This window comes from Sciurus carolinensis, chromosome 15, assembly GCF_902686445.1.
Source record: "Sciurus carolinensis chromosome 15, mSciCar1.2, whole genome shotgun sequence".
Lineage (NCBI taxonomy): Eukaryota > Metazoa > Chordata > Mammalia > Rodentia > Sciuridae > Sciurus > Sciurus carolinensis.
Genome location: NC_062227.1, coordinates 43,127,434 through 43,154,582, shown reverse-complemented (window position 1 = coordinate 43,154,582; position 27,149 = coordinate 43,127,434). Strand labels below are relative to the sequence as shown.

At 35.7% G+C, this 27,149-nt stretch overlaps 1 protein-coding gene across 1 annotated transcript in view; it reads right to left on the bottom strand.

Annotated features, from left to right (window-relative positions):
* The window catches only part of Asxl3 (ASXL transcriptional regulator 3), a 165,853-nt gene that overhangs the window by 44,727 nt on the left and 93,977 nt on the right, over nt 1–27,149 (bottom strand). The window contains 3 exon segments of the mRNA XM_047525985.1: nt 13,241–13,404; nt 23,928–24,047; nt 25,016–25,133. Coding sequence (XP_047381941.1) covers nt 13,241–13,404; nt 23,928–24,047; nt 25,016–25,133 — 402 coding nt within the window.

Here is a 27,149-nt window from a genome sequence, read left to right as displayed (position 1 = left end):
GGGTAGCTCTGCTGTAAACGTGAGCTCCCTGGTACACACACTCTTTTGCTCCTACACTCTCCTCTCTGGCACACTCTCAGGGCATGTGATGCCCTCTATCACACATCACAGCAAAAAGACTCTCAACGGATGCCAGTGACTTGATATTGGATTTCCCAGTCTTCAGAACTGTGAGACATAAATTTATTTTTAAATAAATTACCCAGTCTGGGATATTCTGTTATAGTAACAGAAAATGAACAAAGAATTCTAAAGAACAGTGAGAAGAAAAACTTTTTAAAATGAAGAGAGTCTCAGAGAAATGTGGAACACAATGAAGTATACTGATGTATAGGTAATTGGTGTAACACAAAGAGAAGAAAGAAGAAGTAAACATTTGAAGAAATATTGACTGACTGGCCAAATTCAAAGAAAAGCAACCTACAAATTTAAGAATTTCTGAAAAACTAAAAAGAAAATTTTGCAAAGGGTAAGAGAAAAATGACTCATCAAGTAGAAGTCATCCACGATGATATTTACAGCTGAATTCTCAACAATCCAAAAAATGAAATGAAATGGGGGGAAAATCAACTTACAACATTTAAAAGAATAAAACTGCAAGGAACAAATCTGACAAAAGATATATAAAACATATACTGAAAATCAAAACATTACTGAAAGAAATTACATGATCTATGTAAATGCAAAGACATTTTATGCTGATGGATCCCAGGATTTGATGCTGTTCAGCAATGGCAATACTCTCCCCAAAGTGATCTATAGATTCCAAAAAATTCTATTAAAATTCCAGCTGGCTTGTTTACAGAAATTGACAAGGGAATTGATAGGGAAATTCAAGAATTCAGAACAGACAAAAACACACTGAAAAAGAAAACAAAATCGCAGAACTCACTGATCTGAAAATCTAAAGTGGAAAAATCTTGAATCTAAAGATTAGAATATTCTGGAGGACATCCGTACAACATTGATGTGGAGACACATTCTTATACTAGACAGAAAGCCTCCAATCTTTTTAAAGGAAAACTTAATTTTTCTGTAAACTTACTAATAACTTAAAAAGAGACAAAAGTCTTTTTGGAAAAGTCCACCAAACTGCTCTATCACTTTAGTCATTCCTCCCTCCTTCCAACTCCTGGGTTTTCGCATGCTCCTGTGGTGGCCACTGAATTCATTACACCTGCTGTCCACTCAATCCACTCAACCCTCTACCTTCAACCAGTCCCTGACTCTCCTTTCTTCATTCCGCTCTGTGAAAGTTTAGGCTCGGGCCCATGGAGTTCACAAGATTCTTGCCTTCTTGTCATTTGGGTACACCCACCTGACAAAGTCCAGCTCATGGTGGACCTTCCCATTCTACAGCCAGCACTCACCTTGGGACAGCTGTCTTCCATCTCCAGGCCCTATCACCAGCTAGCCCATGTGCCCCTTCATTAGCTCACTATCTTACCCCTCAGTCACTATGCCTTTCTTCCCTTACTCCCCACCCTCATTCTACTTCTGATCTGGATTTTTGCTTTCCTGGGGGGAAAAGAAACTGTGGTAATCAAGCAGGAACGCCCTAAGCTTTTTATGGCCAGATTTCAAAATGCATTTTATTCCCCCACTTTCTCCCTTCCAGTTTTCTGGAAACAGTCCTCTTATACCATTTTATACCAAATTTTTTAAGGATGTGAAGTATCCTCCACTTCCTTTTTTCTTTGACTCACATCTCATCTAATACCAATCTGGATTTCTCCCATATCAAATAAATAAAATAATTCTCAAAAAGCATACAAATCAGAAAGATTAAGACCAAATTAGAATTATTAGTAAGTAATATAGTTATTCATCTTTAAAACACAAGAGGATAAAAATAATTTTGATAATTTAAAATTATCAAAAATTTAGTAACATGGCTGAGAAAAAAATAGCTTTCGTATACAAAACACAACAACTATATTATGGAAGAAAAGATGTCATTTATAATAGCAATTTAAAAAGACTAATGGCCTAAATGAATTCAACAAGAAATTCTGAGATCCACTGCTCCATCTCTTTTAGCTAGGAGAATATGAAAGAGTTCTATTCAAATACTCTGCTTCTGCTAATTTTGACAGTCTCCAAACTGGTACTTCACCCTACAATACCATAAAAATTGTGTTTGTCAAGATCACCAATGAACCACAGATCTGAAATCTGATGGATAACTGTCAGTCCTCACCTCAATCAGTGCTTAATTTAAATATAAGACACGCCTGACTCTTCAAACATTCACTTCCCTTGGCTCCAATGATGCACACTATCCCTCCCTTTCTGGCTGTTACTTTTCAGTCTCCTGTGCAAGCTCATTCTCCTTTATTCAGCCGTTAAGAATCTCAAGCCTTAGTCTTAAGCCCTCTTATCATTCTATTCTATAGCCAATATCACTTATATCCACGTTTTGTTTTGCAGCGCTGCGTACTGAACCCAGGGCCTTACACATGACGGATGAAGGGCTCTAACACTGAGCTCCTCCCCAGACTAATATCTATGGTTTTAATTAACATGCATACACCAGTGGTTTCAATGCTTTTTAAACTTCAGCTTAGAACTATGTTTAACCTCAGACCAACATAATCAACTTCTTACTGGCAATTTCCATGTAGATTTCTCACAGGTACCTCAGATCCAACCTGTCCAAAACTGAAAATATTCTTAGTCTAAAGAGATGTACAGGATACATCTACAGTCCCTTTGAGAAAAGTTCACAGAGTTTTCCTCCTAAAACGCACTCATTCATCATTTCACTCGTCTCATCTTCATTATCTCCTGAAGAAATTCCTCATGATTTTTGGCATCTGAATGGCATTCTTCCTCTAAGTTCCAAGACTGATAAATACATTAATGGGCAAAAGCCAATGTTGCTTTAATGGAAAATTAGAAGCACTGAAGGAGATTAAATATGCATACTTGTACTGCCTCCTTAATACAAAGATGCAAACATTACTACATCATTGACTTCCTTCTTATAATTGATTTGTTATTCCTTTACACAATCTTCAATAAATATTACAGACTGAATCCAAGTATTTTCTCCCACAACTATATTTTTTGAATAGGGTTTAATAACTACTAGATGTCCTAAAGGTGATTTCATTGTTTTTCTTCCTTCTACCTTTTACCCTAATTTAGAAGTCACTGTATGTCCTCTGTTCATAACCTCGGAAAGAAAATGTTCCTTATTAAAATTACAGGCACTAAGGTGCAACGTACCACATGAATAACTCCCTTGACCAAACTCTACTACTATCCCTTTTCCACACTGATGATAAAACGAGTTTAAAGACCCTTATCCTTCCTTCATATGTAAACTGGTGTAAGTATTGCCTATACACATCTTACCAAATAAATCAAACAATGCCAGGGTTATTATGTAAACATTACAATATTAAATATTCAGTAGTGCAAAATGCTAGTGGTAATGGATTATGCATGGCCAAAGATACACTTAGAGGCCATGAAGTTGCCACTGAGTACACTATAACAAAAGCAGAAAGTGTTTTAATGCACAGATGGAATGTTTTCTAGGTTGAATGAGTTTGTCTCTTCTATTAATCACCACATGCATGGGACTAAAAAAGCTCTGCTTGTTAGATTGCCTATTACCTGTAATTCAATCTAATCTATACGTTATTTGACATATGTTGAAGCAGATACTGATAAATAGGACTTGATGTTAACTATCAGTTAGCTAAGAATTGAATGCACAGATGAATCAATTTCCTTCATAAGTGATTTTCATATTATTAAATAAATTATACATGCCTCCATAAAGCCACTGGTGAGAATGGAAATATCCAGGCATGGTCTGCAAGGATATCTTTGGCTATGTTTGATTTACTATCACCAGTAAGTGACTTAGGCAAGAAGGAATAATGGATTTCCTAAGTACTTCAAGATATGCTTTCAGAAGCAGAGGAAAAGCCAGAGTGTCAGTTCCATTAAAATAATTACATCTCAAGCACATACTTACTTTTACCTAAAGGCTTAAGATACTAGTATTTTCCATATCTTTAATTCATTTGAATTTTATAATCTTTTAGGTAAATTGACATTTCATTATATACCCTATTTGTAGAATAAAATAACAGTATAATTTTAAAATCAATATATACAGTACGTAGAGCAATCTCTAAGAGAAGCCTGAGTTATTGAAAATGTATGAGCTTTTTCCATGGAGGAAAAGGATGGAAAGCCCTTTCCCATTTGCATTTATAAAGGCTTCTTTAAATATATACACTGATGCCAACAGAGCCATCAGAAATCAATAAATCACATTCTTGTGCGCTGTAAATGTCTGACACACACATTCATTTTCCTAGTTCAAAATTCTCTGTAAAAGAGACTGTGTAAATGTTCCATTTTAGTTTAATGACATTCTCCACAGTTAAAATTATGTGCATTATTGCCAGTGAGTGCAAAACCTGAGGAGCACAAAGCCAGATAGGATTTTAAAGAGTCTACACAGTACATATCCTTCAGTGGCTCGTCATTTAACAGACCACAGACACAGATATGAATGCAGAACAAAATAGGGAGATTAGTAAGAATGGACAGAAATGCTGCAATTACCATTTGGACAAAAAGTAAGAGGTATAATTTATTTAGAAGTAGCTGGGGGATGGTTTTAACGAGTATTTGCAGACAGCCCTATTTAGCCCTGATACCACCAAAAGGAGGCAGCAAAAAGATCATTTAAAAATGATATCCACGACAGAAATGACAACAACCTATTCATCAATGAGGTTCAATCTGAATGTGTAATAAAAACCTAAATATGAATCCACTTTGGTTGACATTTATTCCACCAGCTGCCATATATTTTTAAAAGGTCACAAAATTGTTCTATGTAGACTAGTTTGCAAGGTACAAATTCTTAAAGAAGAATCTCTGCACATAGTCAAAGAGGTTCTAAAAATTCTTCAAGCACATCTTGCAGAGTTATGCACAAAGGCATGTCTGGCTACAAACCCAGGTATGGGGTTTATTAAATCAATAATCCCAAGTAAGGACTTTATAATGATGGACTAGAATAATTCTACCTGTTTGCTATCCCTGAGTAATGCCATCTGGACCATTTGAATTCTTTGTATTTGAACCCTGGACCAAAATTTTGTGGGTCAAAATTCCTGCCAAGGACAGGAATTTTGTGCTTGCCTAAACCTATTTGCTTGCCTAAACCTGATCATATCCAAAGTGTGTTATTTTGAGACTCTAACAGTTCATTCAACACACCTTCCTTCCTTCAAACTCACATTTCCCTTCACTCTGAATGTCCACCCATTCTGTCCTCTTCAACCTTACTTTGGCTTCCTATTTAGCCTGAAACCCATATTCAATTAATCCAACAAGCATCTCACCAGTCCCCTAAAATTCCTCAACTCTTTCCATATGAGTCTTGGCAAATCTCCAACCCTTTCAAGATCCAACTTCTGGCATATCTATGACCAAAATTCAATGCACAAATATTTAGCATTGCTGGGGTGGGAAAAACAAGTAGACCATTATGTGTTCATCGCTGTCAAACCTTGATTGGGCCCTCAGTGCTCATCAGCAATCTCTTTTTTGAGCAGGGTGAAAACCTGTTATGATCCAGCAGGCTGTCTTCCACAGTCATTTACTCCTGTCCAACCCTCATCCTCTATTCTCTAAGCAGACAAACACACCCTCGATATCAATACCCTCACTTAGCACTGGAGTTTTCACATTCCATTGTTTCTTTACCCCTTTCCTCTTTCCCCCTGATGTCAGGTATCAGCTTACTGACATCTGAGGTCTTTTTGATATGGTTCTTCCAACCTGCCTTTCTAGCCTCAACTTATTCACCTTATACACCAGTCACCTCAAATTATATGTTGCTAGACCTCATTCACTTCTCTTTGTGTCTTGGGGTCAAGGGACATCGTGTAAGGAAAAGAGGATGAACTTGAAGTTTGAAAAAATTGTGTTCAAATTCTCCCAAGGTTTTTACTTCGAAAAAGTTGGGTAAGGTTTTTCCTCCCCCTTGAGCCTTAGTTTCCACATGAATAAAGTGGGTTTATAACACTGTCTGCAACATTACTATAAGGACTAGAAATAATCGACGTAGTCAGCCGAGCATTGTAAGTAATTAACATTATTACTAACATATATTGTTTCTTCTATTTGGAACACCCACAATTTTTTGGCTGGCAAACTCTGAATCTTTCCAGACTCAGCCCGAATGACACTTCTACTTTCAGGATTCCTCCCTCACAAACAGAATACAATCGCATCCTCTACGTTTCCATGGCGTGACGCATATACTGCCACTATAGCGTAGTTCTGCAGCTACAGGCTTTTCCATCTCTCTCAGATAGGAACTGAGACTTACTAATGTTTGTATCATAGTGCTTAGCAGAGCCTTTCACATAACAGGTGTTAAATAAACACTGGTTGAATAATTGAATAAATTAGATAACCTGTTCCTGCTTGCTTACAACCACATTATTCATCTTCCTCAAAAGGTCTGTCATTCAGGAGTCCCAGAAGATAGATGGTTCATTCAAGTTAGGATCACTTGAGGAGAGTAGATGCGAGGTGAGATTTACAAAGCCATGGTCAAGGTATAGCAAAATCACAGAGGACTGTGCAGGAAACCAGAGCAAATAATAAGAGGTAGTATTTGCCCTGAAGTGTGAAGGGAAGAAGAGCTCCTGGAACTTGACTGGGAGAGGGCTGAGTGCAGAGGACCACCTGGCAGAGGCAGCCTGTGCTAGCCATACAGGGGCAGCGCAGGGCTCAACCTCTCTCTCCTTTCTCCATCCAATCCACTACCAGGGTTCCTGAAGCGCTGAATCCAATCAGAAACCAGAGGGCCTTCTCTTTCCCCTACTGAATAATTCAGCTCTATAGCTTAAAACAATGTAGGTGTGTGTGTGTGTGTGTACACACCCTGGGGTCCATGATGGCCCAATGATGAATCAGCGTCTAGTGGGGGGAGGCCTGGAAAGAAGTTTTGGATTTTGAGCATGGTCAAGAGACACCTGCAGGGAGGAATGGCCTGGTTTAGAGGATCAGCTGTTAAGCAGAAGGGGAAGATGTCCAAGTAAGGTAGGTGGGTGAGTGCATGGCCTGTCATCAAGCCAGAGTGCAATGAGCAGACCATCCACACGGGGGCAGGATGATGGCCATGACGGAAGACTGGCTACCAACAAGTAGACAATTAGGTGGATTAGTAACAGAAGCCAATTTCTTGCTGTCTGAGAACTAAGAGACAAATATGGAAAGAGAAAATTAGAATGAGCTATAAATTATTAGATTAGAATTGAAGGCATTGGTAGAAATTCATGATTTACAAGGCAGAAAACTATATGCAGAAATAAATGTAGACAAAATTGTGTAATGTTTAGATATTAGGCTTGCTCTCTTCCTTCTACATAATTTCCCTTGTCAACAAGACTCCTCTGCAAGGAGGTATTCACACACACATGCATAATGTAGTACTCATGAGTATGTGTGTGTGGGGGGTGTATTTTCCCCCCTAAAATCTGAACTAGATCCAAGAACAGCAACACCCAAACAGCAAAGAGCACACCTTTCATGAGACAGTAAATTCCATCCTGCACTAAAGGGAAACAGAGCTTCTTGGAGAAAGGGTTCATTCCTACACTGGAATGTTTTGATGTGTTTTAAAGCAAGGATGAGTTCAAAGAATGACACAGACATGTCAGAGGACATAGGAGGCAGCTTTAACAGGCTGCCCAGGAACAAAGGTTGGACAACTTAAGCACAGAAACCTTTTTTAAAAAGGAAACAATGAAGTCATACAGATATAAGTAAATTAATAAGTGGAAAATTTGAAGAGAAGCATACTATTTACACAGTTAAAAAGATTTCCTCATAAAATACAACTTAAGTGCAAAGAGGGAAGGAGCCAGTTTATACTGGAAAAGCTTGACAGATACACCTTAAATTGAATGATGAAATGAACGACCTTATTATTGAAACAAATCAAAACTTTGTGCCACCAAACTGGATGCAAGGACAAGAACACAATGCCATGTACTGTATCCCTCCCAAAGGTACATAATCTGAAATACTATCACAAGGAAACATCATGCAAATTCAAACTAACTTCTGATCTTCAAAAGTGTCATGGTCATGAAAGACAAGATAACTATTATAGAAAGAGGGGATGAGAAACTGGAGACAGGGCTGGGGAGATAGCTCAGCTGGTAGAGTGCTTGCCTTGCAAGTACAAGGCCCTGGGTTCAATCCCCAGTACCGCAAAAAAAAAAAAAAAAAAAAAGAAAAAGAAAAAGAAACTGGAGACAATGCAATAAGATAAATTCTGTTATAGATCTTGTTGTCAAATGATATTATTGACGTAACTGGCTGAATATGAATATAGTCTAAGGATCACATGGTAATCATCACTGTTATTTTATATAAAAGAATGTCCTTATTTGTAGAAATATACCCTAAAGTCAAAACATACTGGTTGGGAGGAAGATTGAATTATCATACTGGAAACATCTCAAATGAACCTTAAAATTTTCTGAAAGTTTTTAACTATTCCAAAATTAAAAAGCGAAAAAAGAAGACAGAGGGCACAGGTAATACTTTTGTAGTATTTCATTCACAGGTTTGTTTCTGGAGCAAAGCAGAGTAAAGAATATTGAAGGGGGAAACCAAAGTTTGTATATGATCTCCATGCTGATGATCTCTCATGGATTTGCTATTTTCTCTCTCTTCCCTGATTGCTTCCCATACCCTTTCTTAATGTATATGTTCCTCTGGAATGACAATCTCATCAAAATCATAGCTGACACGATAATCTACAGGTTTTATGTACACCACCTTCTCCAGTCTTCAAACCTAAATACAGCATCACTTTCTGGACATTTCATTCAATAGACACATGTTAACCTAACATGTTAAAAGCCAAGTTCAATTTCCACCCCACTTCTGTGGGTAGTATTAGTTGCCTAAAAAGCACCCACATGTCCCCAATCACATATCATTTAATAAAACTTACTAAATATCAGATTTTTAATGAATCTCCGAGCTCCAACATAACTGTATCATTTCATTCCAGAAGTAGGCCCAGTTGGCTTAAACCAAGTTGCATATTCTGTTACCTTAGCTGGAGTTACTGCTTAAGAAATGGTCAGCACTATTGATGTGAACCTTCGGCTTTAGTTTGAAATACCGGGAAAGATATGTTTTCCCCATGCACATGAACCAAGAGGCAATTATCCATAATTTTTTTAAATTCAGGTAGCATACTATCACAAAAGGAGTCAGGTTTAGAATATTGTCAACAAGAAGGGAGAAGATTTCTTTTAATTAACTATTTGAATAATAATTAAATGGGCCCTTCATAATAATGGAATGCCAAGACTAATGACCAAAATTACATCCTAACCTCTGTCTTCCACTTACCTGAGCTAATAAATCCCCTTGATGTTTTAAAGTCAGTTTGGGTTGGATTTTCTATTATTTGCAATATAATTCATAAAGAGTAAAATCAAATAATGAACTAGATGTAACAATTTTATAAAACAACTAGAAGTAAAAAAAAAAAAATGAAGATAAATAGGTTTCAAAAAAAGATGGAGTAAGAGGAGTAAAGGCAGAGAGGAAGTATGGGAGAGAAGGAACTCCAAACGTCTTGCTTTCAAATGCTGACATGCCCACAGAGCCTCTGTCCTTCTCAATCACCCTAGATAAAATCTTCTGTTGCCTTTCACGCCTTTAACAACCCATACTATAGGCAGTCTGTCATTCATTCCTACTAATTCTGGGTTGAAAATATATTTGGAATTCACTCTTTTCATTTCCAAGGTCAATGCACAAGGTTAGACCTTTATCTCTTATTTCAACTACTGAGATTGTCTCTTCCTCAGTCTCTCTGTGCCTTATCTTTCTGCCTGTCCAATCCGTCATTTACAGGGCTACTGGCACCTTAGAGAAAATAATGACTATATTTTATTTACTTATTCTTTGTATTCTCTTGCCCTCCCCTCTGTCCAGACACTAGAATATTTGTTTAAATTATTCTATGCATGATACTTCTCATTTGAAAATCCTTTGATGGAACTTAATGGTTTCAGAAAAGGTTCAAAACACATGGTCTATAAGCAAGTCATTGAGGTTGTAGAACACAGTGTCCCAACCAGGCACCTTGAGTCATTCTCTTCCTGTGGACTGTTCTAGTCCTACAAACCCACTGCATCTATGAGGACAATAAGCAACAAGACTTTGGACATGTTATGCCTCCCTCTGTAAATGCTCTTTACTTTGTGTCTAAGAGGTTCAAGGTTCGACTTAAACATCGTCTCTAGCATAAAATCCTCTACAGTACTACATTCGGGTTACGTTTCTTTATCCTTTTTCTTCATACTTCTTTTCTGACATTTATGTAACTCAGCCTTGTCTTATTCTAAATTGGGTGTAGACCTAGCTAGTTATTAAACTTCTTTATACTAGTGCTCAAAGTGACCATATTCCAGTATGCCTTTCTCCTCTGTTAGTCCTCCCCAAGATTCATTCTTGTATCCTCTGTATTTAGCAAAGCAAATAGCACTCAATACATGCTCTGTAACTATTTCTTGAATAAATAAGTAATTTCCCAAAGGACTAAATGTTATTTAAGGATAGGTATTATGCCTTATTTGTGTGTATTTTTCACAGTGACTAGAAAAATACTGAGTCACATGAACTGCTACAGCTTGAATAAGATATTAGGCTTGGATTCTGGCCTCCTGAGTTACTGAATCTTTGGCTAAACCTAGGACAATATGTTATTTCTTCATTCCAAAAATATTAACTGAACACCTTATATATGCCAAACCCTATTCCAGGGGCTGGAGACAAAACTCAAAACAAGATAAACCTCACATCACATATGTTGAAGTGAGGAAAACAGCTATATTAAGCTAAGAAGTCAATCCTCTCGAAAAGTTTTTCTTGACATCTGAACTCTATTCTCAAGCATGCTTATAACCAGAGAATCAATAGTGACTCCTCCTTATTTCTTACTTCAAGGGTTATTTAACAAACTTTAAAATTGGTAAGAGGCTGGGTGCAGTGGCACACACCTGTAATCCCAGCTACTTGGGAGGCTGAGGCAAGAGGAGGTTTGAGGCCAGCCTTGGCAACTCAGTGAGTCTCCGTCTCAAAATAAAAAATAAAAATGACTGGAGATATAACTCAGTTGGAAAGCTTCCTCAGTTCAATCCCCAGTATGAAAAATAATAATTTTTAAAAACCGCTAGGAGGAGGAGGGTGATGGTGACAATGACAAGGCTGATGACTGCGTTCTCCTCCTCCTAGATGATTTCAAGTCCATCTTCCCAAAGGCCTTAGTGTGCCATCTTTGGAAATAACTAACCTTGCTTACTAGCTATTCTTTCCACTCTCATGTTCCCCACCCCAACCCTGACTTGCAGTACTGCCAGAATACTGTTCTTTGCAAAGCAATGCTGTCAGGACATCACAAGCTCTACCCAAAGGCCCTCGGTGGCTTCTTACTGCACATACTCGGGAAGCACAGTTCAGATTCCAGCTTCAAACTCCAGGACTCTTCCAAAATCTACTTCCAATGTCTTTCCAGAAATATCTGTACTGTTCTTCCGCTATTTCAGACTCTTGCCAAATTAGCTTTTGATTTTTACGTCTTTGGACCTTTTGGTACTTTTTCATCCATTTTAATCATATTCTATCTGTATATTAATATTCAATTCAAGGATCTTGAATTTGTCTGAATTTTTTCTCTTTGCATAAAAAATTGCAACTCACATTAAAAAAATGGCTCACCGGATGCCACGGTGCACACCTATAATCCCAGAGGCTTAGGAGGCTGAGGCAGAAGGATTATGAGTTCGAAGTCAGCCTCAGTAACTCAGCAAGGCCCTAGGCAATTCAGCAAAATCCTGTCTCTAAATAAAATATAAAAAAGGGCTGCAGATATGGCTCAGTGGTTAAGTAACCCTGGGTTCAATCTCAGGTATGAAAAAAAAATTGCAATTTACCTTTGTCTTTTTCCTCTAAGCTTACCTGTCTCCACTCCATGGTTTAGTTATTCACAAAAAGTATATGCATGCAACTAGAGTATATTTAATCATTAATTCTATAACCACTCATTAACCATTTACTGTCTTTCTATTTTCCCAGAGCACGTGAAGTATGTTAACAGTAAATGGTAAGTAAATTTTTGTTTCATGAAGGCAAATTCCCAAATGAAAATATATCTGAAAACAAAACCATCTTTTTCTTAGTATGAACAAAAGAGATACACAGGAACTATAATAAATTATTGCTTATCATATTTAAATATTATGAAAGGAGATGGGTAAGTTAATAGAAAACAGAATCAAATAAAAACTTAAGAAAACTTTTTTAAGGTAATATGGAAATTTGCCCACTTTGAATCATGAATGTACCTATCATTTTAAAATACAAATTCATAAATACACATCTATTAGTTAAGTCCATTAAATGGAAACAATATACAGTGTCAGAATTTAATGAAATAAGAACAGAAGAATGTTTCATGATACCACTCAATAATTTCTGTGAAACTTAATAAAAGTTTATGTGATGAAAATTTTTTTCCCTTTGCTTTTCTAAGGAAATGGCTTTAGAAGATGATTGATGCCTGCTATTACGGGCCTATATTTGTATTTCCTTATTTTAGAAGCTTTTCAAAAATATACTTAAGAGCATTTCCAGTTACACTAAAAAGAAAGATAAAAGGTGATTATTTATAGGCAATCACATTCATGATGATAGACTCTCAGAAAGCAAATGCAAACATAAATTTTAAATGCCTTTTGGAAAGAGTTGAGAATAAAAACATTTACATAATTTCTTAGAAACCCTGGCTTTTTATTACTGAATTTCAATATTCCCTCCAGGCAAAGGAGCAGCTACTTCAAAGATTTATTTGATAGAGGAATGTTTGATTTCTTTGCTTTCCCTTCCCAATGTGAAGGTCTACAGTTTTCACTCTACTGCAGTACACTACATTTTAAAATTAGAACTGGCTCACTATTAAGAATAAAAATATGGTTCTGTTCTTGGCAGATTAAACAACTAAGCCAATGACAGCAATAAATAAGTAGATATAAATCAATTATATAAATGTACTACATTATTATTAAACAGACCATCGAGATATCAGTCATCTTTGAGAACAGACCTGCCACTTCATAAGGTAACTAGTGACTGATACCAAATGTCTAAAACTTCTACTTACCTGCCTATCCACTTCTGGAAGCAAAAGCAGGAGGTATTGCTGAAAATGCTGAGGTAAGGAAGCAAACGTATGTTTATTTATTAATGCCCTCAAGTTAGTGTTGACAAGAATAGATCCTGGGGTTTCTATGTCAATGTCCTCAGCTTTGGTCCATTTCAAGTGTCCTGTGATGAACAAGCAAGAGGTACGAATTTACTACAGATTGAGGAAAATATACATGCACACACACATATATGTATATATTGAACATATATACTCAATCATATGTTTAATTCTAACCCTTTGAAAATGATATTTCAGAAGAGGAGGCTACGAAGCTCCTTTATGTTTGTCTGGCATTGGCTATCCTTAATTTCCATAAGAAACATTTCACTCAATGTCTTCTAATTTTTTAACTCAAAGGATGTCCTAATAAAAAAATATTTTAATGAGGAACTTGTAATTAATCAGAATTTTTAGAAACTTTGGAAGCATAAATGGTAACAACTACAACTGATATAAATTCTGTAAGACTCAAAATCTATGATAATAATTACAAAAATAGTGTTAATTTTATTTTCATTTTTATTTTTGGTGGTGCCAGGGACTAAACTTTGAGCACACTAAGGAATTGCTCCACTGAACTATATTCCCAGACAGATACTGTTAACTTTAACAGAGAAAATAGCAGCAATAGTAGCTGTATGTTTACCATGTTTCAAGTAGTGCACTAAATACTGGATGATTTCAGAAAATTGCTATTATTCAGCAAATTTCTGAAGGCAATAATCTAAAATGCAAATCTTGATAAAAATATCAGATGCAGGTCTGAATCTCAGAAGTGCTTTGAGGGATAATTTCACAACTCAAGGCACACTCATGTCCAACAGAAGGCTACATGTACAGTTCACAACTCAAAATCAGGACAAACCACAAAATGATCCACCATAAGGGACAGTCAGCTGAAAAGAATGACTATGCTCAGTTACTTGAGCTAAGAGAACTGCTTGCCTGTGATTATAAAGAGAATGTTTTAAATCACAGGTCAGCAAATTATGATCCATGAGCTATTGCAAGTCCAATGCCTGTTTTGATAAATACAGTTTTGCTGGAATATAATCATGCCCAGTTGTTTATATAATGTCTAGGTCTACTTTGCAGTATAATACAGAGTTGCAGAGTTGAAACAGATATAATGGTCTAAAAAACCTGCAGTATTTGCCCTTTGATCCTTCACTGAGAAAGGTTATTAATCTTTGTTTTAAAAAATTAAACACAAGAAAAGAAAAAAAGAATAAGCAGAACACTATGATAAAATAATAGTCATATCTTAAACAGAAATAGAACTTCCAGAAATGAAATTTAGTTTTTAGAAATTAACAGAAGTATTTAATGGACACAGCATGAAATAATTATTAAATAATCATGATATAGAGTTGAAGAAAATATCTAGAACGTAGTATAAATATGAAAAGTCTGTGGGGTATGGTGGCACACCCCAGTAATCCCAGCTATTTGAGAGGCTACAGGCTGGAGGATCTCATGTACCAGGGCAGAGTGGGCAATTTAATGAAGCCCTCTCTCAAAATAAAAATAATTCTTTTTAAAATGCTAGAAAATAAAAAATAATGCAATCAATAAATTTAAACTATTCAGCAAGTTTAAAAATATTTAAAAGGTTGGACTTGCAGCTTACTGGTAGAGTACATGGCTAGCATACTTGAGGTCCTTGATTCAATCCCCAGTACCGCAAAGACAAAATTAAATTAAATGATGAGTCAATTTAGAATAGGGCAGAAATACAGAGAATGGATAAGTAGTCACAATGCCTATCTATAAGAGTTTCAGAAAGAAAAAAACAGGGGATGGCAGAGAGGCAATATTTGAACAGTCAGTTAATGGATGAGATATTTTAAAATATGAGTTCTCATAAAAAGCTATACACGATCTCGAGAAAGATAAATGCCCATTTCCATTCCTCCATCTGAAATGTTGAAATCTCCAAACATCAAAAATAAAAAAAGAGTATCTTAAAACCATTTGGAAGAAAAGACACATCATCTCCAGAGAGATGACAATGAGAAGGACAGAAACTTTATGAATAAATAACAGAAGACACTGGAATATCTTCAAAGGGCCAAGAGGAAACAAATGACAATGTAGAATTTCATCTGCAACTGTCTCTCAAAAATTGGCAAAGAAGTAAGAACATTTTCAGGGCCCAAAATTGAATTCTATTCCTTAGAGAATCTTGCTGAAATAACCACTAGTGGATGTTCTTGCCAAATAAAGAAATTCTATCAAGGAAGGAATGACAGGGCTGCAAAAGCAATGGCAAACTAAAAGACTAATACGCATGAATTGCTCCAAACACTAATTGTAAAAAATAATACAATGACAGATGAGAGTGAAGACAATGTGGAAATAAAATACTTAACAGTAATTGCATGCAAGATGTGACTCATACAAGAGCACTACAAAAAACTGACACTGAGAATGAAATACATACAAACTAATTTTTTTTTATTTTGTTAAAACCATAGGTAGCCTTGAAAGAAGAAACCTATAACCTCCCAATAAATGGATGGAAGGAAAACTTAGTAAATCAAAGGGAAGGCATAAAAAATAAAAGTCCAGCAAACCATGATAAATGTGACTTGCTTTTTATGTTAGACTTAAAGTAATAAACTCCAGTTACATGCTGCTTTTTAGAGAGAGGCTTAAAACAAAAATTACATACAAAGGATAAAAATTAGGAGGATAAACTAAGAAATACAAATCAGAGATTCCAAACAACAACAACAACAAAAATCCAATAACACAAGGTTAACATCAGAAAGAAAAACAAACACAAAAAACATTATTGGGTATGAGAACAATCATTCTCTCAATGTGTAAGAAATGATTCACTGGAAACATAATGACCTTGAACCTGCATTCATTTAAGTGTGAGAGCCTCAAAAATGTAAAAGTGGGAGAAAAACAAGGAAACTGAAGTCAGGAAGCTAAAAACCAATGACTCAGCTTTAAAAGTATCTTACAAACACAGAGGACTTTCACAACTCAATTATTACTCTTGAACCAATGAATTTAACAGAAACCGCTGCACAGAGCCTTTAGAGAAATCATTTTTTCCAGAACTCAAGGAAGTAAGGAAAAAAATAAATCACCATTATGAATCTTAACAAATACTGAAGAGTTAATATAAAATCTTGTCTCTGTCCAGAGAAAAATAAAGTTAGGTATCAAAATACAAAGATAGCAACTCTTTGATGCCCCATATATCTATTGCACTTTTGGACATTCAAAAGCACATTTCAAGTACTTCACAAGTTAAAGGAGAAAATGTTGTAATGGAAATTTAAGTGATAATGACAAATCTGTAAAACGCTCCTCAACTGGTTTTAAAGGTAAATTGTACATATTAAAGAGTAGTGGAAAAGGTTGATAAATTCAAGAGTCATCTGTTCAAGTTGTAAAGTTAATAAATCAACCAAAGAATAAACACTCAAAAAGAGATAATAAGTATAATACTAAACTTTCGCGGAACCAAAGAACAATGAAGACCATCAATAATTAAAAGGTTGTTTTTTAAATTAAACTAATAAAATTGATATTCATAGTGAGAGATGGCACAATTATATATAGGAATTTTTAAAAGGACATAATACTGGATATAACACAGATTTAAAAGGCAGATATAATGAAAACCAGATCTTATAGAGTGTAATATAACACTGTGACTTTTGTCAATACATTTGTAGAATATTATTTTAAGAAAATTATTTGTAGAAAATCATTTTAAGTTTACGAATTTTCAAATGTAGCTTAGAAATAGAAAATACAAATAAATCATAAAAAATCTTTTAAAAAATGGATCAGCAGGCAATCCCTAGCATGTACACTCAAAGCAGGAAATAAAAATGGCTCTAAAGATGTGGGCTTGGGGACTCTCTTTACCTCCTTTCTGAAGCTCTTCCACTACTTTACAACATAGATTTCAAAGAAAAGGTAAAGAAACACATTTCTCATTTCACTTTTTAAAATTATTATAATCTTTATTCTGAACTAAGTACCGTATGAGAAAATAAAATCATCATTCTCAACACAAAACTCTTACAAGGTGCATTTGTTTCTAAAAATCTAACATTGTTGAGTCACATTGATGGTTATACTGGTGGCCATTTTATTAGCATCTGTATTTTTGAAATATTTCACAATTCAAAAAATAAAAAACCCTAGATCATCAGAGAGAGAATTTGGAAGACCTTTCTTTTCTCAGCAACTGAGGAAGAGACAAGAGCTAAATAAATGCTGGAAAATCAAAAAGGGAGTTTGTTTAATTCTTATTTCATAGCCTAAATATTCTCATATAAAGGTAATGACAGATCTAATTGGAAAGGAACACTGGGGTATTTGTTTTAAAAAATTCTGAAACATATTCCATGTCAAGCAATGTGAGAAGTAGGACCCATACTGTTACTATGTAGTATGCTTCAAAATCTTTCAAGAGTATCATAGAAAAAAGGAAGCATCAGAGGCACGTCTTTCATGACACAGCCAATAGAGGATCTAGTTCCAAGTTGACCACCTAAGCAAAAATATGTTTTAGAATGTTGGACAAAAGACAGAACAGCTGAACCAAATGTGTTGCCACAGAGGATGTTTAATTCCATTTTAATTATCCTTACACATGTACTCTTAATTGGCTTAAGAACAATCCAATTACATATGATTGTCTTATCTCATTAAAGCTGGTACTTCATATCTCCCTATAGTACCCAGAGAAGGAAAAAGATGTAGCCATTTTAGTGTCCAATTCCCAGACATTTAGCCTATAGGGTCTGAAGTAGCAGAGGCAGGGTGAAGGAGAGAGGAGAAGCAGCGGTGGCTGAACTGCCACCATAAGTGTCCAGGCTATACAAAAGGGTGGTCTCATGATAAAAATCATGGGGCCTGTACCCAATCAGGGTCAGGCTAGTTCTCTGCTATTTCAGATAGAAGGTAGGTCTGAAACCACCAATCTGGTCTTAGAACCACTAAGTATTCTCTGGAATAGTTAGACTCTGGAGTACTTCTTGATCAGGGATGTTCTGTTGTTAGTATTTCCAGAAAGGAATAAACATAGAAAGTATGCATTAAATGTGTACATACAAAGACCAAAAAAAAAAAAAAGGGGGGGGGGGGGGAGCACAAATGTCAGGCAGACCAGACAGACAAAAGAACTGCCCAAACACACAGGGAAGATTCAAAACCAAGGAGTTCTTTATTGTCTCCAAGAAAATGGAGAGAAATGATTCTGAAACAGAGCTCGAGAAATATGGAAGGAAGGGAAAAAGAAGACAAAAATATCATCATAAACAAAAGGAATGGCACACTGAATTCATTAAAATATAGTACCAGGGTTAAAGAACTATGGCCATTAAGGTTAAACCAATAAAATACAAATGTCATCAACCTTGATGTTTAAAAAATAATTCAACAGGGCTGGGGAGATAGCTCAGTTGCGAGGCAAGCACAAGGCCCTGGGTTCAATCCCCAGCACTGCAAAAATAATAATAATAATAATAATAATAATAATAATACAACAAAAACATGGGAAGTAGGTAAGACTGTAAAGATAATTATTTCCCTTTCATACTATATTGCCCCAAATCGAAATGAACAGTTAAGCAATCGCTTCTATTTTGGTTTTTCCTGTTTCTAATATCTTGGAGAGATATGAATATGTCTTGGGGCAATATTTAACAATTTTGGGTTTTGGTTTTACTTCTGTTTCTTATTTAGTCTAAAATTAATTAAATTTAGTACTTCTAATTAAAATGGAATAAAACAATAGTATAAAATAAGATGATCTCTGGCTTTAGATGCACATTAAGAAATGTTATAAAACACAGGGAATAATAATTTGGATGAGAGGATGGAGGGTTATTGTTCAAATTTCATTTGTACTTTTCTGTATTGATTTATTTAAAGAATGTGTAACCATTTTTTTAAAAACCAGAAAAGGTACAACTCTTTACTATAAAATATTAAGCCGAATATGTTCATATGAATATATGAATGAATTTTGGAAGTTGGGCTCAATGAGGACATTATGAAAACACCCTCAGAGACATTCATAAGCAGCTTGGGTTTGCTTAGCAAGCACTTTTTAAAACTCCTGTGTGATTGGGTAAGAAGAAATACAACTAAAAACTAGTTTAGGTCCATGACCCTGAAATCAAGGAACTTAACAATTTAGGGGAAAATGTTAGAAAAAGAAATACAAGAGAGGGGATAAGCAGAACACAGAGGATATTTGAGCAGCAAAACTCTTCTGTACAAAAAAAAAAAAAAAAAAAAAAAAAAAAAACTCTTCTGTACAATAATATAAGGGCAAAGACATTTTCTGCTTCTGAGAACCCAAAGAACAAGCACACCAAGGGTGAACCTTAAGTAAACCATTGCAGAGATGAAGAGCCAACGTAGGTTCACCCACTGTAATAACACATGCACCCTGTGGCATAGGTTGTCAATAGCGGAGAAGGTTGTACATGTGGGGTTAGGGGCGTGGGGGTCTCTGTGCATCAGTTCAATTTTACTCTGAACTTAAAACTGCTCTAAACATAAAGTTGAATAATTAAAAACATATGAAGCAAGTGAGAAGACAGTGTAGCACTAAGAAACTTTTTGAAATATTAACAAATCCATGCTCTAAGTGCTATAAAGACAGTGATATGATAAACTACTAAGGTTTTCTCAGAAAACTTCATGGGGGAGGCCTTAAATAATAAGTCTTATCCTTTGATAAGATAAGGACAGAGAACACTGAAAACTCTGATTAGACAAGAAAAATATGTATCTTCAACCTCATCTGCAGTCACACCTATCCTGAGGTTTCCGCTCCATGGTTATTTGGTAAACTAATGTTTAGTGGCCTGTGATAATAAAAGAACCCTTGCAGATGTGGTTAGAATTTGTTTTTATGCATACTGGAATTGTTTTCTACCATGCTTGATGCAGAAACAGGAGAGGGACCAATAAAGTTTTTGTTTGACTATTCCATTGTCAAAGAAGTTCTACTTAGAACCATTATTTTTTCCAGCTGCACTCACTCATCCCAGATTAACAAGTCTATTCAATCAGAGGGCTCCTCAGGGAAATGCTCAGTTTTCACACATAACCTTGGCGGAGAGTAAAGGAGTGAAACGCCTAGGTCAAGAGCAGTGGGTTCTCACGCTGAGTGACTTAATTCTCATATGAAGAATGACATTCAGAACTAGAATGTCTGAGGAAGCTGAAAGTCATTGTAGTTGTTGTTGCTGTTGCTGTTACTACTACTACTACTACTAATTTTTTAAATTGTGTAGCTGGGAACCTTCTCCAAAGAAGGTGGGCATATGAAAGGGTCTGGAAGGGGTACAGTAGGTCCTCTATTTAGTCCTCAGGAAAACATAGGGGTCTACTGTGTGCTTAGTCACACAGGCTCACTCACTAGATTCTAAGAACCAAGTGAAAATTGTACCCTAAACAGGGTGATTATCCTACAACTTGACAAATTAAGTAGTTATCAAGAGGAAGTACTTGGGAGATGATTAGAAGTATTTGTTTTGTTTTGTTTCCTACTAGGGAAATCTCACAATAAGAATGAAAATTTAGATGTGCACTCTGAAGTTCAATTTTGACTGGAATTTGTTACAGAACTCTCAATTTAAATTAGAACAGACTATGGCATTTGTTTTCATTCAGAATGTGTGTTCCACAGGTTAGGACCTATATGCAGCTACCCCTACCAAAAGGAGGGAAAGAAAGTTAAAACCATAGTTCTGATACTATTTGAATTAGACATGGGGCTTAAGTGGGAGAAACAGATGAGGAAGAGCCACCTATTGCTATTTGGCTGGCTAAGGGCTGAGGGGTGGGATCACTCCTGTGTACTGGTTCAACAGCTATACATGGGTTCACAAAGAATGACCTTACTCAAATACATAGGGTCATTTTTATCCAAGGAGACATAAGTAGCTGAAACCTACAGGAGGTATCATTCAGATGGACTGAATAGCTCATTCAGTTAATCTGAACTATTCATTCATTCAAAACTTATTCAGCAAATATTATACAGGAGAGATATAATGGACCACAAAGATGCAGAAGAAGGTCACTGCTTCCAAGGAGCTAACAACTTAAAGGCAAAGAGAGCAGAATGTTCACAAAGATGCCTTACAGGGTACTAAACCTCCTGATTCTAACAGAACATCAAGATTATCAGTGTCTAAAAAAGACACTGTCTGGGAATGGTTATATTTAAGGTTCTTTCTCCCACTTTATTTATTTATTTATTTATTTATTTATTTATTTATTTATTTTTCATTTTATACTGCAGGGTATAAACTGCTAGCTTAAAAAGCACTACCAACCTCACTAACACAAAAGAAGCCACTCCATTCCGCTGCTTGCCAGGTTAGGCAGTCAATTGCCGTCCTTCCCGGTAATCACCTGCAGTTTGTTGTGGACAGGTTTCTACCCTAATTGACTTATCTTAGATCCCACAATTTTCTTGCCCTTATCACACAGGATACAGGAGATCTACAGTTCCAGCACCTACACTGTCAACACAAGGTAGACTCCTCATGACATCACAGAGTTGGGTGCTCCTCAGTGATGCCTACATGGGTAAATTACAGGCTAGGTGATTTGACATTTGGATTCCATCCAAAATGAATGGCTGAGACTGTGGAGTAGCTATGCCTTGGCTTGTATGTTAGCTGTGCCATTTATGAGCAACCTCCTTAACCTTTCTGGGCCTCAGCCTCTTCAACTATAAAATGGAAATCATTCTACTATACAAAATTAAAGATTTAACTGAAATAACATATCAAAATGCCTAGACCACTGCATTAAATATGACCAGTGAATCTATCTTCCCTTCTCCTTTCCTCCACAAGGTAGCTTCATTATTTCTCCTATTTTGTGGTCTAACACAAAGCACGTTAAAAAGACCCTGGTGGCTTCCCTTAGTACCCTTTCCATTGGCTCACAAGTCAGCCAAAATACTCTGGCAGTACAAATTTGAACAGAAAAAAATGTTAGTGGTATGCAGGATTTTCTAGGAGCAGGCTTGATTGGGACGTTAAAAAGAAAAAAAGAAAAGAAAAAAGAAAAAAATTCTGATTCTCTATCTTACTGAGTATGGAATTCAAGGTGTCTCCAAGTAGAATGGAAGCAAACCAGAATCATAAGGATCCTGATGACACAGCACAGTAAACTGTCACTCCAGTCCTGAAGTTAGTTAAGTAAGTAAATGGGGGGTGGGGGTGGGGTGGTGGCGGCATGTGACATTGTGCCATGAATTTTCTTACTCCCATTGCATAACATTGACTTTATTGAAGTTGGCAGCAGGCCTTTCTAACTAAAGGTCATTGACCTTTTAATCACTTTGTGTATGGTAACATGGCTTTCTTTGGAGAGTTATGTACTTTTCAGTACCTTCTTTGTCATTCTCCCACTATCATTTTCCATTTTGGGAGCTATTTACCACACCCAAAAGACTAGGAAAAAAAATATGTCTGAGTACATGTGCGTGTGGTTATACACAAATACACATCTGGGGTTTGACGGTAACTATAAAATTATTTAGTCTTAGAAATAATGTGAAATAGGTAATTATACTATATTTAAAGAATTTAAATGAAAATAACTTCTGTTTTCCTGGATATATAAATACTGTTAAAAGGCTTTTTTATTGAAAGCATGTTCCCAGTATTTGGGAAAATGCCTGGTATAACGTAGGCAACAGAAAAAAAATTTTTTTTATCAAAAATTAAATAAATGTATTAAAATCACACTTGAATGATAAAAAAAAGATAAACTCTGCAAATAAGAAAGATCCTAAGTTGTGAAAAAGATAAGAGGTAGAACCAGAAATAAAGTTCAAGTCAATAAGTTTGTAGTTTCTACCAACCATTTTACAAAATATTATAATGATCCAGGTTATTATCATTACTCTTATTCACAAGTGAAATAACTAAAAGACGGGAATGAAGTCATTAGGTCAAGGTCATTCAACAAGACACAGTGATGGAGAAATTATCATTTCTAGTCCAGGAAGCATTTATTTTTGTCTTTTTAATTCTAATGTTCCTGGAAGCTGCAGTTGGGTCCCCAGTGAAGAGTTATTAGGAAGGAAGCATTTAGAAGAAAACCTGGTGCTAACTGGCAAGACCCGAGGACTGTGTCCTGCTTCTCAGCCATGCTCACTATTCAGACACACACTACTAAATATTTTAAGCAGCACAGACAAAACGCAAAGCAGAGCAGTTTTCCTGCAGCAGACCCCAAGGATAACGTATTATCCAGTTCAAGGAAGCCTTCCTAAGAGTGGCATTTTCCCCATAAAGCAAATAATACAAGGAAACCTAGTTGCTTAGACAAAAATTTACACATTAGATGAAGTTACAACTAGGAAGATAATTATCTGAATACATATTTCATTTTAAGTTTGTTATCTTTACCTTCTGCTTAATCCAATAACACCATTCACAAATTTAGCTATAAGCTGAAGATCATTCCCACTGTAACTATAATATTTCTCTCCTTTTTTTTAAAGACAAATAGAAGGATATTTTAATTTGTTTGACCATTTTAAAAAGTTTTTGGAATGCTCCATAACTTATTTGAACAGATGTACAACTCTAAAATGTAACATGTTAATCTGTTGATCACTCACCTAAACCAGACTTTTTTAATCGTTTTAAGTGCTGATTTGTTTGTTTTCCAGTGGGAGATTTTTGCCCATGTTTCATTTCTTTATCTGAACTGTCTGCTTCACCATTTTTAGATTCCGATCCTAAAAAAGGAAATAGTTATTATGCCATTATCTTCCTTCTGCTGTCCTTGAAAAGAAAAATCTAAAATTGTTTTAAGAATCATAGATACAATCTTTTTGTCTAAGATTTAATATACTACCTTTGGCCACAATCTGATTCTCTTACTGGATAAAAAGAGAAAAGCCCAATAAATCAATCAAATAGGACCAAAAGCAAGAACAGATGGCTTAATAGCAGAATCAAAAACACAGTCACTGATTTGAAAGCTTTTAAAAGAAATAGTCTAATCTTTTGTAAAAATACATGAATAATCTTGAGCAGTCGGATGCCATTTAGAGATGATACAAGACAGAGACAGACAGATGAGGGAAGAAGGGATTCTTGAAAAAAGGGAGAGATCAGACCTTTATGAATAACTTTATGTTGAAGCAGGAACAGAAAATGCAAACATTAATAGAATAATAAATACAATGGTACATAGCTGATAAAGTGACAGGAGGTAAATTGGAAGGAAAGGTCAGGGCTGCACCGAGGTGAGAAGAATGTTGCTGGAACACAAAAACTAATAAAGGATTCCAGATTTTGCAGGAGAGGACTGAAAAAACAAATTCACACTCACGGAAGAACTGCTTTTCTGGTGTTTCACATCAGCATGTGCTCCACCATTAAAGTTCAACAAACAAAAGCCAAAGCAGCAACAAAATCCACCTAGGTTCACCACGTATTTTCTCACACCTACTGACAATAGCAAATGAAGTCATTTCATGATGAGTGAGCTGGTGCCTTTTCTATTTTTTTTTTTTTAAACTGGGTGGGACTCTATTTTTGAATCACTGAAGAGCTGAAGATGTTAAAAAAAAATTAAACCAAACTTCAAGTGGAAGTATTATTAATTAAAAAAAAAAAAAAAAAATCATGACATCTCTTTCAGTGAGAAAGTCTCCTCCGGGAAGAAACTGGCCAAGCATACAATATTTTAGCTCTTTACCTGAAGGCGGATCCGACTGCTCATCAGACACCTTTAATGGTGTCAAAACAACACGAGGAACAGTCTTGTTTACCATCATTGAGACTCCATTTCTTCTTTTCTGCTGCTGCCTCAAAGCCTATAAAACATGATAATAAAATATAACATGAAAATGTAGCCAAAATGATTCCTCATAATTGAATTAAATGATCCACTTGCCCATCATTAGCTAGAACCTCTTATGAGACTTAAATTCCACAGAGTCTCTAATTTGTCAGGACTCTCAACAGTCACCTTCATATCATTTTCTCTCAAAAGTATAAGATCCAGCTGTGGCAAAGGGTATAAACCTGAGACCATTTTCAGTATAATTCTGACAACAAAGCAGTACTTAACGGTTTGTTCTACCTTAGCAGTGTGGCTTGAGAGCCCATGGAATTGGAAACTGTGACTCCCAAGTAAAATAAATGTAAAATAAATGTTTCAAAACCAGGATAAAAATATATGTGTCTGCACTCCTCTTGCAGGTGCGTCGTCTCCAGTGCACGGCTCAATCAGTTAACACCGAGTGTCATCAGTATGTACAGCATGTAAGAACTACAGTATTGATGCATTCACTCAGCCGTGGGGAGTGCTGCACAAAATCACTGAACATGGCAGGAATCATTTATTTCTGTGAAGGGAATCAGTCCTAATCTTGGAAACCTTGCAGCACTTGGCTTCTGTCTGCTTGACTTTGGGCATTAACCTTCAGAACACGAACAGGATGGGATTCTGGCAAATCCAGGGAAAAAAACAGATACAAGAATAAATCTGTCCAAATGGGAGTGCTTTGTGTTTCATAAATGAATCAGCCATGGTGATAATAATGTAATAAAAGACATTTAAAAGTTTTGAAATACAGCTTTATCTAGCTGATCGCTTTATGCAGAAAATTACCTGTAATAAAAAGGGTCTTAAGCACATGAAACGGAAGAGCCATTAAATTCATAGTTACAGGAATGCCAAGACTCCTCGAAAGGTTAAAAGGCTGGCCACAGACTGTCTCAAGCCTTTTTATTCCTGATTTCTGTGTAATTTCTACCAATTTTATAGTATCTCAGTTACTTGATTAATGATCTTTGACTAACAGTTGTCAGAATTTCCTGAAATACTGCATTGACTGTATATTCCCTTGCTGTCAAAAATGATGTCAGTTTATTTGCACAGGGTATTGGCTAAACGTTCAACTTGTTGACCATAAGATTTAGCAATCAAACAATTACAGAGGTGAAAACTTAAATACCACTTCAATGAGAGAAGACATATTCAGATAAGAGTTAAAGCCAGATGAGAAAGGCTGGGGTAATCTATCATAAATGATGCAGATGCTGATTACACAAGACACGTTCCCTTTGATTCTTACATTTACAGAGCTTTTAAAAAGTATTAGGCGCTGTGGGGGGACAAGAGATATAAAGATTAATAAGATGCCATCCTTCTCACCTTTAGCCTGCTGTCAATAATATGGCAAATGAGAGCATATGTGTTATAAAATATTTAAGACGTTTACTCTTTCTTCCAAGGAGTATACATAATTGCACATAAATTGTGTATATATTTGCATAAATCTCTCTAGTCTTGTATAAGAACTCAAAGCACTTTATATACATTAACCTAACAATCCAATAATACAACCAAATGAGGTAACATGGTGATTTAAATTACAATTAAATCCACCTCTATTCACAATGTAAGACTTCACAAAAGAAGAAAGCCTGTACAAACAGTAGTAAATTTTTATAAGTCTATGCATCACAAATTTGTTCAGCTATTTCTCTTGGCAAAATATTATGCACTAAAAAAATATTCAGTGTGTGTATGTGTGTGTGTGTGTGTGTGTGTGTGTACACACACGTGAAGTTCCAGAATTTATTTTAGATAATACTGGTTAAGGAAAAAAGAGGGACAAACTAAAGGTCCAGAATCTACACAATCAGAAAGTCAAAGATGGTATGCCTTTTTGAAGTATTTGTGGTAAATAATAATTTAAATAACAAAAATTTTGGACTCAATATCTAGAGCTGAGAGGACTCTACTATAAAAACTTAGTAGAAATAAATCATGACAGAAAAATATAAAAAGAACAAGAAAGGAACAATTGTGAATTTTAGGA